The sequence below is a fragment of the Cherax quadricarinatus genome, chromosome 100 (genome assembly GCF_038502225.1).
Source record: "Cherax quadricarinatus isolate ZL_2023a chromosome 100, ASM3850222v1, whole genome shotgun sequence".
Lineage (NCBI taxonomy): Eukaryota > Metazoa > Arthropoda > Malacostraca > Decapoda > Parastacidae > Cherax > Cherax quadricarinatus.
Window position 1 is genome coordinate 10,551,711 of NC_091391.1, and position 11,272 is coordinate 10,562,982.

Consider the following 11,272-nt stretch of genomic DNA (forward strand, 5'->3'; position numbering starts at 1 on the left):
TTACAGTTGTGACCGGGTGTGGAAGTGTGAATTGCTCATTACTCTATAATTTGTTCATGATTGTAGCCAAAGTATAAACGTAAGTAACCATTCTACAGAATTCATTACCTTTGTAACTTGTGAGCTCATTACCTTTGTACCTAGTTCAGCTATCAAAACTTTGGGGGCCCAGTCCCTGGACCCATTACGTACCTCTGTAATCTGTAAATACCTTTGTAACTTGTCATGATTGTGACCAGACTTTCCTGGAGTTCATTACCTTTGTAAATTGTGAGTTCATTACCTTTGTAAATTGTGAGTTCATTACCTTTGTAAATTGTGAGTTCATTGCCTCTGTAACTTGCTCAGCTATCAAAACTTTGGAGTCCAGTCCCTGGACCAATTATGTACCTCTGTAATCTTTTGACTACCGCCCACAGGATGGGTATGGGGTGCATAATAAACATATTAAACTAACTAACCCCTTCAGCTTTGTTTCACTTATGGCCAGGACATCCAACTTCTTTTCATTCATAACATCAGCAATCATCTGTTTCTTGTCATCCGCACTAAATCCACGCACATTCAAGCATCCCAGTTTTATAAAGTTTTACTTCTTCTCCTTTTTCGTAAATGTCTACAGGAGAAGGGGTTACTAGCCCATTGCTCCCGGCATTTTAGTCGCCTCATACGACACGCATGGCTTATGGAGGAAAGATTCTTTTCCACTTCCCCATGGACAATAGAAGAAATAAAGAAGAACAAGAGCTATTTAGAAAAAGGAGAAAAACCTAAATGTATGTATATATATATGCATGTGTGTCTGTGAAGTGTGACCAAAGTGTAAGTAGGAGTAACAAGATATCCCTGTTATCTAGCGTGTTTATGAGACAGAAAAATAAACCAGCAATCCTACCATCATGTAAAAGAGTTACAGGTTTCTGTTTCACAGTCATCTGGCAGGACGGTAGTACTTCCCTGGGTGGTTGCTGTCTACCAGCCTTCTACCTTATAATAATGATAGAGCTTCATTTCCCTAAATTAATAATAATAATAATAATAATGCATAATAGTACGTAATAATTAAGATTGCTTCTGTTAGTTGGCACAGCTGGTAAGCAGTAAACTTGTTTACATCCTGTGGGGGGCAGTTCTCTCGTGTTTGTTTGCATTTTTTTACAGTCATTTGGCCAAATTTCTTTCTTCTAACCATGGGTTCTAGTGATCTACTGCAGTTAGCCTCAAAAATATTCCATTTTCTCTTACAGTAAGAACATGGGAGGATACTATAGTCAAATTGGGACAGAAATGGCAGACGCTTCTGTTGCTGCTGCTGCCTCTGCCACCATATTATGGCCTATTTTATTCATTCTAGAGTATATATCATGTTTCTGTGTTAATTATATTGTTTATTATGTCATATTAGATGAATTGTGATAGATAAATAAGCCATACAGTTGATAATAGCGTCATATTCCAGTATTTTTCCTCATCTCTCCAGAGTGCAGGAACAAATTAATGGTTTTTCAGTTAATTTAAATGAGGAAAATTAATTTAATATACGAGTGAACTGAGTTACGAGCTAGCTCCTAGAATTAATTAAACTCGTAAGTCAAGGTTCCACTGTACATGTACATGGTATACAGGCCTAGCTGACATCAGTGACATACTACTATATAGAAAGCCCCTTGTTACGCAGAACATATCTCGCAAATTATGTCAATTTTTTCCCAGGATTCAACCCGCACCAGTCAACTAACACCCAGGTACCCATTTATTTATTTATTTATTTATTTATTTATTTAAGCATACATACAGAGGTACAAAAAATACAGGTAAGAGCAGCATGCCAAAGCCACTTATATGCATAGCATTACGGGCTGGCTTAAAATTAACTTAAGATTAACTAAGCAATGATGAAATCAGTGATAAAACATTATTGTAAACAGATAACTATAAAATACAAATGAGTATTACAAAGACAGGTCATATGGTTGCTTGCATTGTTGTACATTCAGTAGAATGGAGTATTCTGTTAGGTAGTGTATTTAAAAAAAAATAATAAAGTTAGATTGGGTCCTAGGTTTAACATTTGTGTGATATAATTGTGAGTAACATGTAGGATATACAATTTATAAGGTTCAGTTATTCAGTATTTATTTGGTTTTGAGTGAGTAAGTGATCTTTGAGAAGAGACTTGAATTTATAAACAGGTAGTGTTTCTTTTATATTTACAGGTAATGAATTCCAGATTTTAGGGCCTTTTATGTTCATTGAGTTTTTGCATAGCGTGAGATGGACACGAGGAACATCAAAGAGTGATCTGTGCCTTGTGTTATGGTCATGTGTTCTGTTGAGGCTGGCAAGGAGATGTTTGAGGGGAGGGTTAATATCAGAATTAAGTGTTCTATGTATGTAATAGGTGCAGTAATAAGTATGGATGTTTGTATGGTGACTAGGTTGAGTGTTTTGAATATTGGTAGAGTGTGTTGCCTGTAGTGAGAATTTGTTATCATTCTAACTGCAGCCTTTTGTTGGGTAATTAGTGGTCTGAGATGGTTAGTTGTTGTTGAGCCCCATGCACAAATTCCATAGGTGAGATAGGGGTAAATAAGAGAGTGATAAAGGGCCAGGAGGGCTGACTGTGGAACATAGTACTGTATCTTCGATAGTATGCCTACAGTCTTGGAAATTTTCTTAGAAATTTGTTGTATATGTGTATGAAATTTGAGTCTATTATCGAGGTGGATTTCTAAGAATTTTCCCTCTGTTAGCTTTGTGATAGGTGATCCGTTTATTGTTATGTTAAGAGGTACATCTGTAGCTCTGTTACCAAACTGAATGAAGTAGGTTTTGTCAATGTTTAGTGTAAGTTTGTTAGTCCTCATCCAGGTAGATATTTTCTGTTATTCGGTGTTTACAGTATTGGCTAGCGTGACTGGGCTCGGGTGAGAGAAGATGTATGTAGTGTCATCTGCAAAAAGTGTGGGTTTGAGTAATTGCGAAGCATTTGGTAGGTCATTTATGTATAGGAGAAAGAGAAGAGGGCCAAGGACACTTCCCTGTGGGACACCAACTGTAATTGGTTGTGCGGAAGAGCTTGCCCCATTTGCGTACACATATTGGCTTCTGTTGCTGAGGTAAGACTTGAGGTAGTTGAGGGAGTGCCCTCTTATACCATAGTGTGACAATTTTACGTGGAGCAAGTCATGGTCAACTGTATCAAAAGCTTTACGTAAGTCAATGAAGATCCCCAGTGGGTCTTCTTTTTTCTCTATTGCAGTGTATATATGTTCTAGAATGTGTATAATAGCATCATTAGTATTTTTATTAGGCCTGAATCCAAATTGGCAGGGGTTGAAAATGTTTTGGGAGATGAGGTAGGAGTAGATTCGTTTATGAATTAATTTTTCGAAGATTTTTGAGAGAGGGTGTAAATTGGATATTGGCCTATAGTTATTCAACTCTGTTTGGTCTCCTCCTTTATGGATCGGGGTGACCCTTGCTATTTTGAGAACTGTAGGGAAGGTGGAGGATTCAATGGATTTGTTAAAGAGTGTTGCAATGATTGGTGATAGTACTTGTGATGCTTTTTTGTATGTAAAGGGTGGTAAGGTATTTAAATCTCCTGCCTTGTTTTTCAGTGCGTTGATAATAAGGGAGACTTCGTATGGGTTAGTCGGAGCTAGGAACAGTGTGTTCGGGTAGTTGCCAGTGAGGTAGTCATTTGGTGGGGTATCTGAGCTTGGGATTTTATTGGCAAGGTTTTGACCTATAGTGGAGAAGAAATCATTGAGTCTGTTTGTTGTTTCTGTTTGTGGGAGTTGGGGTTCATCTGATTTTGCTAATTTTATTTCGCTATGTCGTGATATCTTTTTTGTTCCCAGAATTTCTGATAGGGTCTTCCAGGCCTTTTTTATATCACCTCGTAAGTTGGATAATCTGTTCTCATAATACAATTTTTTTGCCCTTCTTATCAGGCTGGTTAGGATTGACGAGTAACGTTTTGTTTGGTCTCTGGTTATGTGACCCATTCTGTACTGCTTTCCATATTGGTGTTTTGTATTTATGGATTTGAGAATGCTGGGTGTTAGCCAGGGACTGTTCAGTCTCTTAGCTGTCATCTGTTTAGTTTTTTTAGGGCAGTGCTTGTTATAAAGGTATTGGGTCTTTTTTAGAAAATTATTAAAACATTCGTCAATATCTGTATAGATTTCTAGCTCAGTGTGCCAGTCAATGTTTGTTACTGCTGTTGTGAAGTTATTAATGGCTGCCTCATTGTGAAGTCTGAAGGTGACTTTAGTAGTGTCTTGGGGTATTTTACCAAGAGTTGTTATGAGGAAAGTAGGGTAGTGGTCTGTGGTATTATCTGTAATTATGCCTGATTTTAAAGGGGATATGGTGTTGGTCCAGATGTGGTCAAGTAGGGAAACACTAGTCTCTGTAACTCTTGTAGGTTTTGTTACTGTTGGTAGCAACATACAGTTACTCATTGTGTTTGTGAATTCAGTAACGTGTGGGTCCTGGTCTTGCAGGAGATTTATATTGAAGTCACCTGAGAGTAGTAAGTGATCTTTGTTCATGCGTGCATCAGTTATCATACTTCCTAGGTTTTGACTAAATTGGCTAATGTTTGATTGTGGAACTCTGTAGATGTTTATCACTGTGAGAGGTTTTTGTAGGTATTTGGATTTGAATTTAGTTATTATATATTCCCCATGTTCATCCCTTGTGCAAGTATTAGTGATACATTCTAGTTGGTCTGAGTAGTATATAGCTGTGCCACCCCCTGGCCTACAGTTGTGTATGGCTGTGTAACCAGGAATGGCATAGGCATCTGTAGTATCAGGCTTTAGCCAGGTTTCAGTGTAATGATGGACATATTGGCATGCAAGGAATTTAGTAATGCTAGGAGGTCATCATAATGCTTGCTTAAAGATCTGATATTGTAGTTAAAGATAGTTATGTTGTTGTTGGCTCTGAGAAGTGCCTTTGATTGTTCTGCTGTGTAGTAATTACAGTAACTGTTTGAATCATTTAAGTCATTAATTAAGAGGTTGGTATCAGGATCAATGCTTGTAATCATAAGATTTGTAGTGAATCTATAGTTAGAATTAAGTAAAAAATAAAGTAAATATTCTAAAGCTAAAAAAAAAAATAGCACCTGAATTATTTAACAAATGTAAAAATAATGAGCTAAGGTAGTTTTTTAAAATAAAGGAGACAATATAAAAGGGACTAAAATAATTTGTGGTGAACAAATAAAGTGATGATCAAATAATGGAGCTTGGGAATATGATAGTAGGTAGTACTTTAAAGGTAATTCTTTAAAGTTAGAATTATAATATAAAATTATAATATAAAAGGGACTAATATAAGTTGTGGCGAACAATAAAGTGGTAGTCAAATAATTGCACTAAGGTCTAATATAATGACTTTTGTGGAGTCTATGTTTTGAGCTAGAATGAGCTATAGTACAACTAGATTTAATCTAATAATATAACAATACAAATGAAAAATAGCACCAGTCTCTCACTAGTAATTGCAATATGGTCTAATATAATGACTTTGGTATTGACTATATTACAACTGAGTTTAATCTAATAATATAAAAAAGGCACAAGACTCAATTGTAATTGCACTAAGGTGTTATATAAGTTGTTTACAAGAATTAGAGTATAACTAGATTTAAATTGACAAGATAAAATATGCAAGTTAAGGTAGCAAAAGAATAAAAAAAAAGTAGAAAAAAAAAATGAGGTAGTTGGTACTAGTTAGCAAAAGATAGTTAAGGGCCTTGAACAATAATATAATTGAAATATACACTAATTGCACACACAATATAGTCACTAAGATATGAAAACAATCTTAGAGTAGGAATTATAATATAAACTTATAATATAAAAATACAAATTGAAATGGTACTTGCAATTGCACTAGAGTCTGGTATAGGTTGTTGACAAGATCAAGAGTATAACTAGATTTAAATTGACAAAATGTAATTCACAATTAAAGTACCAAAAGAATAATAGTAAAAAAATAACAAGGGTAATGTCTTGGTTATAATATGATAGTAAGATGGTAGACAGGTACACAGGTACACAGGTACAAAGGATAATATAAAGGTTGGAGTTGAATATACAAACTTGAAAATTTGGCAACAAAATGTTATGGGAAGTATAAAATAATGTTTAATGTACAAAAGTAAAATTGACTGGTAGTAAATATGGTGTTTAATAAAACTTTAGTAAGTAATAATGATTACAAAAAAGTGAAAAAGTAATGTTTATTTCATTCAATATTGCACTGGTAGTTATACTAGAGGTTATATGGCAGCACAAGGTAATTAAGAGTACTCTAAGATAGTAAATGTGGTATAAAACAGGTAAAGGTAATTAGACAAGTAATGGTTATTAAATGTCAAAAATGTTAAGAGTAAATTGAAATTATAGTAAAAATGATAATTATTAATTTTAGTAAGTAATATCAATTGATAGTAGTTAAAAAAATATGAGGTAGTAATATGGACAGAGAAAGTATCAATTGAGCTAATGTTTAAGCAAACAATAGTAAATAAGAAAATTACATAAGGTGACTTATGCTTACTAGTAAAATCACAAAATGAGGTAGTTGATTATTTAATTATTAAGAGATTGTACAATGAAATTTGAACTGATGAGTGAACATAGACCACCAGTGTAAGGAAACACGTCCAATGTTTCCACCTCTGCCAGGAATCAAACCCGGACCCTCACCAAGTTTGAGTTCTGAGGTTCCACTATATATCATGACTGAAAACTTCTTTACTTCTTTTACTCCTTTAAAATATTAGTGATAATTGTATTTAGTGAAACATATGATAATGCAAAAAAAAATTTGTTTCCTAGTTCAGTATGTTGGTTGGTAATGGTAGAATATTGTACTATACTGACTCATGTTTCTGTTACAGAAGTATTTTCGGGAAGACTACTACCAGGTTGTATCTTCCTAGACATTATATCTCCAGTACATCAACAAACATCTGTTTTGTACAACAACTGATACTGCAGAAGTATTTTCTGGAACACTACCAGGTTGTATCTTCCTAGACATTATATCTCCAGTACATCAACAAACATCTGTTTTGTACAACAACTGATACTGCAGAAGTATTTTCTGGAACACTACCAGGTTGTATCTTCCTAGACATTATATCTCCAGTACATCAACAAACATCTGTTTTGTACAACAACTGATACTGCAGAAGTATTTTCTGGAACACTACCAGGTTGTATCTTCCTAGACATTATATCTCCAGTACATCAACAAACATCTGTTTTGTACAACAACTGATACTGCAGAAGTATTTTCTGGAACACTACCAGGTTGTATCTTCCTAGACATTATATCTCCAGTACATCAACAAACATCTGTTTTGTACAACAACTGATACTGCAGAAGTATTTTCTGGAACACTACCATGTTGTATCTTCCTAGACATTATATCTCCAGTACGTCAACAAACATCTGTTTTGTACAACAACTGATACTGCAGAAGTATTTTCTGGAACACTACCATGTTGTATCTTCCTAGACATTATATCTCCAGTACGTCAACAAACATCTGTTTTGTACAACAACTGATACTGCAGAAGTATTTTCTGGAACACTACCAGGTTGTACCTAAATGGACACTATACCTTCAGTATTGCAAGAAGAGCAATACCTGTGATTCTGATGATTTTTAACTGTCCAAGTATTATTAATAAAAAAAATTGTTTTCATAAATAGATTCTATCTAAAAATTACATGGCAGTTCAAAGAAAAATAATAGTAATGCTGTAGTTAAGAATTTAAAAAATATATATGTTTGAACTTAAGAAAAAATAATAAAAAATATTCTTCAGTGTATCTACAGAGTTCTTATACATACAGTGGATCCCCGCATAACGATTACCTCCGAATGCGACCAATTATGTAAGTGTATTTATGTGAGTGCATTTGTACGTGTATGTTTGGGGGTCTGAAATGGACTAATCTACTTCACAATATTTCTTATGGGAACAAATTCGGTCAGTACTGGCACCTGAACATACTTCTGGAGTGAAAAAAATATCGTTAACCGGGGGTCCACTGTACTTAAATCTTTTTACTAACAATAAAATCATTGCAGTCCTTTACGTTAAAAAATTAAACTTAGAGAAATACTTTTGTAACCTGGTAATATATTCATAAGGAAAACTGAGTCTTCAGTGTCCAAAACAGTTTAAGAAAAAGTAAATCTTGAAATATGCATGAGAGTACATAAGAAAGATTAATGATACCACTGTTGAATAACTAAAATATTTTAAAATGAAATATCTTCTCTTGAAAAATATGAAAAAACATAAAGGAAATAAACAATATGAGTGTTTACAGTGTCTGAAATGTTTTAGTGTGAAAAGCCATCTTGTGAGACACATGCAAGTACACACAAGAGATAAAACATTTCAGTGTTCAGAGTGTCTGAAATGTTTTGCTCAAAAATGCAATCTTGTTCAACATATGCGAGTCCATACAGGAGAAAAACCATTTCATTGTTCAGAGTGTCTGAAATGTTTTAGTATGAAAAGCAGTCTTGTGACACATATGCGAGTCCATACAGGAGAAAAACCATTTCATTGTTCAGAGTGTCTGAAATGTTTTACTGAAAAAGGTAGTCTTCTGAAACATAAGCGAATACATAGAGGAGATAAACCATTTCAGTGTGCAGAATGTCTGAAATGTTTTAGTACAAAGGGCAATCTTTCACAACATATGCTAATGCATACAGGAGATAAACCATTTCAGTGTTCAGAGTGTCTGAAATGTTTTAGTCAGAGCGGCAGTCTTGTGAAACACAAGCGAGTACATACAGGAGATAAACCATTTCACTGTTCAGAGTGTCTGAAATGTTTTAGTCAAATAGGCGGTCTTGTGACACACAAGCGAATACATACAGGAGATAAACCATTTCAGTGTTCAGATTGTCTCAAATGTTTTAGCATAAAAAGCAGTCTTGTGGCACATATGCGAGTGCACACAGGAGCTAAACCATTTCAATGTTCAAAATGTCTCAAATGTTATAGTATAAAAAGCAGTCTTGTGACACATATGTTAATACACACAAGAGATAAACCAATTCAGTGTTCGCAGTGTCTGAAATGTTTTACTAAAAAATGCAGTCTTGTTGCACACAAGCGAGTACATACAGGAGATAAACCATTTAAGTGTTCAGAATGTCTGAAATGTTTTCGTCAAAAAGGACATCTTGTGACACATATGTTAATGCACACAGGAGAAAAAACATTTCAGTGTTCAGAGTGTCTGAAATATTTTAATACTAAAAACTGTCTTTTGAGGCATATGCTAATACACACAGGAGATAAACCATTTCAGTGTTCAGAGTGTCCGAAATGTTTTACTGAAAAAGGTAATCTTTTGACACATATGCGAGTACACACAGGAGATAAACCATTTCAATGTTCAGAGTGCCTGAAATGTTTTAGTCAAAAAGGCAATCTTGTGAAACACAAGCGAGTACATACAGGAGATAAACCATTTCAGTGTTCAGAGTGTCTGAAATGTTTTAGTCAAAAAGGCAGTCTTGTGACACACAAGCGAGTACATACAGGAGAGAAACCATTTCAGTGTTCAGAATGTCTGAAATGTTTTAATCGAAAAGGCAGTCTTGTGACACATATGCAAATACACACAGGAAAAAAATAACATTTCAGTGTTCAAAGTGTCTGAAATGTTTCACTGAAAAATGCAGTTTTGTGAAATCTATGTAAGTTCATACAGGAGATAAAACATGTTAGTGTTTAATGTATCAGGATTATTTTAGTTATAAACACAAGAGAATACAATGTAACCCTGAGTTTCAGCCATAATCCATTCCAGAATTTAGGCCTAAAGTTGAAACGGCCTGAAGTCAAAGCAATATTTCCCATAAGAAATAATGTAAATACTACAACTAATCCACTCCAGACCCACAAAAATATTCACAAAAAATACACTTTTCAACCCTATGACTGTTGCAACTCCAAATCCTGAAGTGTCTTCTGGTGTCAAAGAATATTAAAAAAAAAAAATTTCTTATGAAAATGTTAAGATTAATTTTTTGATTGTTTTAAGCCCCAAAAACGTTTTTGCAATTAATACTTACTGAGATATAGAGGAGTAAAGTTGGCAGAAAATAAGCCACGTATGTCAACAGTGGTGAATGCCACTCACAGGTAAACTTTGGTTTACCTGCATTCCAAGGTTTCTTGTTTTTTTTCACTATTTTATTTTTTCAGGTAACTTATGTGGCATGTAAGACTAAAGTATACATATATACACTCATTGTATACAACACAATAAGTGCGCAAATATAATTATCAATATATTTTTTACAAAACTTGTTTACACAAGCAATACAAAAAAATTTTTATTACTATTGTTTTGTAATATATATACAAATGTACAGTCACTGGACATGTTCCTAGAAGTTCTACAGCTTGTGGAACTCTTTGAAACATGGTTTCATACAGCTTGTGGAACTCTTTGAAACATGGTTTCATACAGCTTGTGGAACTCTTTGAAACATGGTTTCATACAGCTTGTGGAACTCTTTGAAACATGGTTTCATACAGCTTGTGGAACTCTTTGAAACATGGTTTCATACAGCTTGTGGAACTCTTTGAAACATGGTTTCATACAGCTTGTGGAACTCTTTGAAACATGGTTTCATACAGCTTGTGGAACTCTTTGAAACATGGTTTCATACAGCTTGTGGAACTCTTTGAAACATGGTTTCATACAGCTTGTGGAACTCTTTGAAACATGGTTTCATACAGCTTGTGGAACTCTTTGAAACATGGTTTCATACAGCTTGTGGAACTCTTTGAAACATGGTTTCATACAGCTTGTGGAACTCTTTGAAACATGGTTTCATACAGCTTGTGGAACTCTTTGAAACATGGTTTCATACACAATGGTGTTTGACATTCCTCACACATAAAACAAGTGTCTCTGCAATTTTTGTGGGAATTTTTTTTTTTTTTTTTTTTTTGTGCATGGACAAAACACCTCGTCTGAGAAGTTTTCTTCAAAGTAGTCACAGACAGTTGTGTTAGGTAGTTATCCTAGGTAAATGTGTCATCATTCCATCCTACCTACCTTTCTTTCTTAATTTCTTCATTCTTTCCTTCTTTCTGGTTTCTGTAACATATATACACATACATAGTCACTGGACACTTTCATACAACTCCTATTATCTTCAGGAAATTTGCCTTGTGTGTTTGTGTGTGTG

At 34.4% G+C, this 11,272-nt stretch overlaps 1 protein-coding gene across 2 annotated transcripts in view; it reads left to right on the top strand.

The window, feature by feature from the left end:
• Positions 1–9,845, top strand: part of LOC138851113 (zinc finger protein 84-like) — a 67,188-nt gene extending 57,343 nt beyond the window's left edge. The window contains exon 2 of one of the 2 annotated variants that reach the window (XM_070079649.1): positions 6,929–9,845. In XM_070079649.1, coding sequence (XP_069935750.1) covers positions 8,311–9,705 — 1,395 coding nt within the window. In that variant the 5' untranslated portion in view covers positions 6,929–8,310 and the 3' untranslated portion in view covers positions 9,706–9,845. The remainder of the gene's footprint in view (positions 1–6,928) is intronic. The other variant, XM_070079650.1, reaches the window with a different exon arrangement.
• Positions 9,846–11,272: the final 1,427 nt, after the last annotated feature.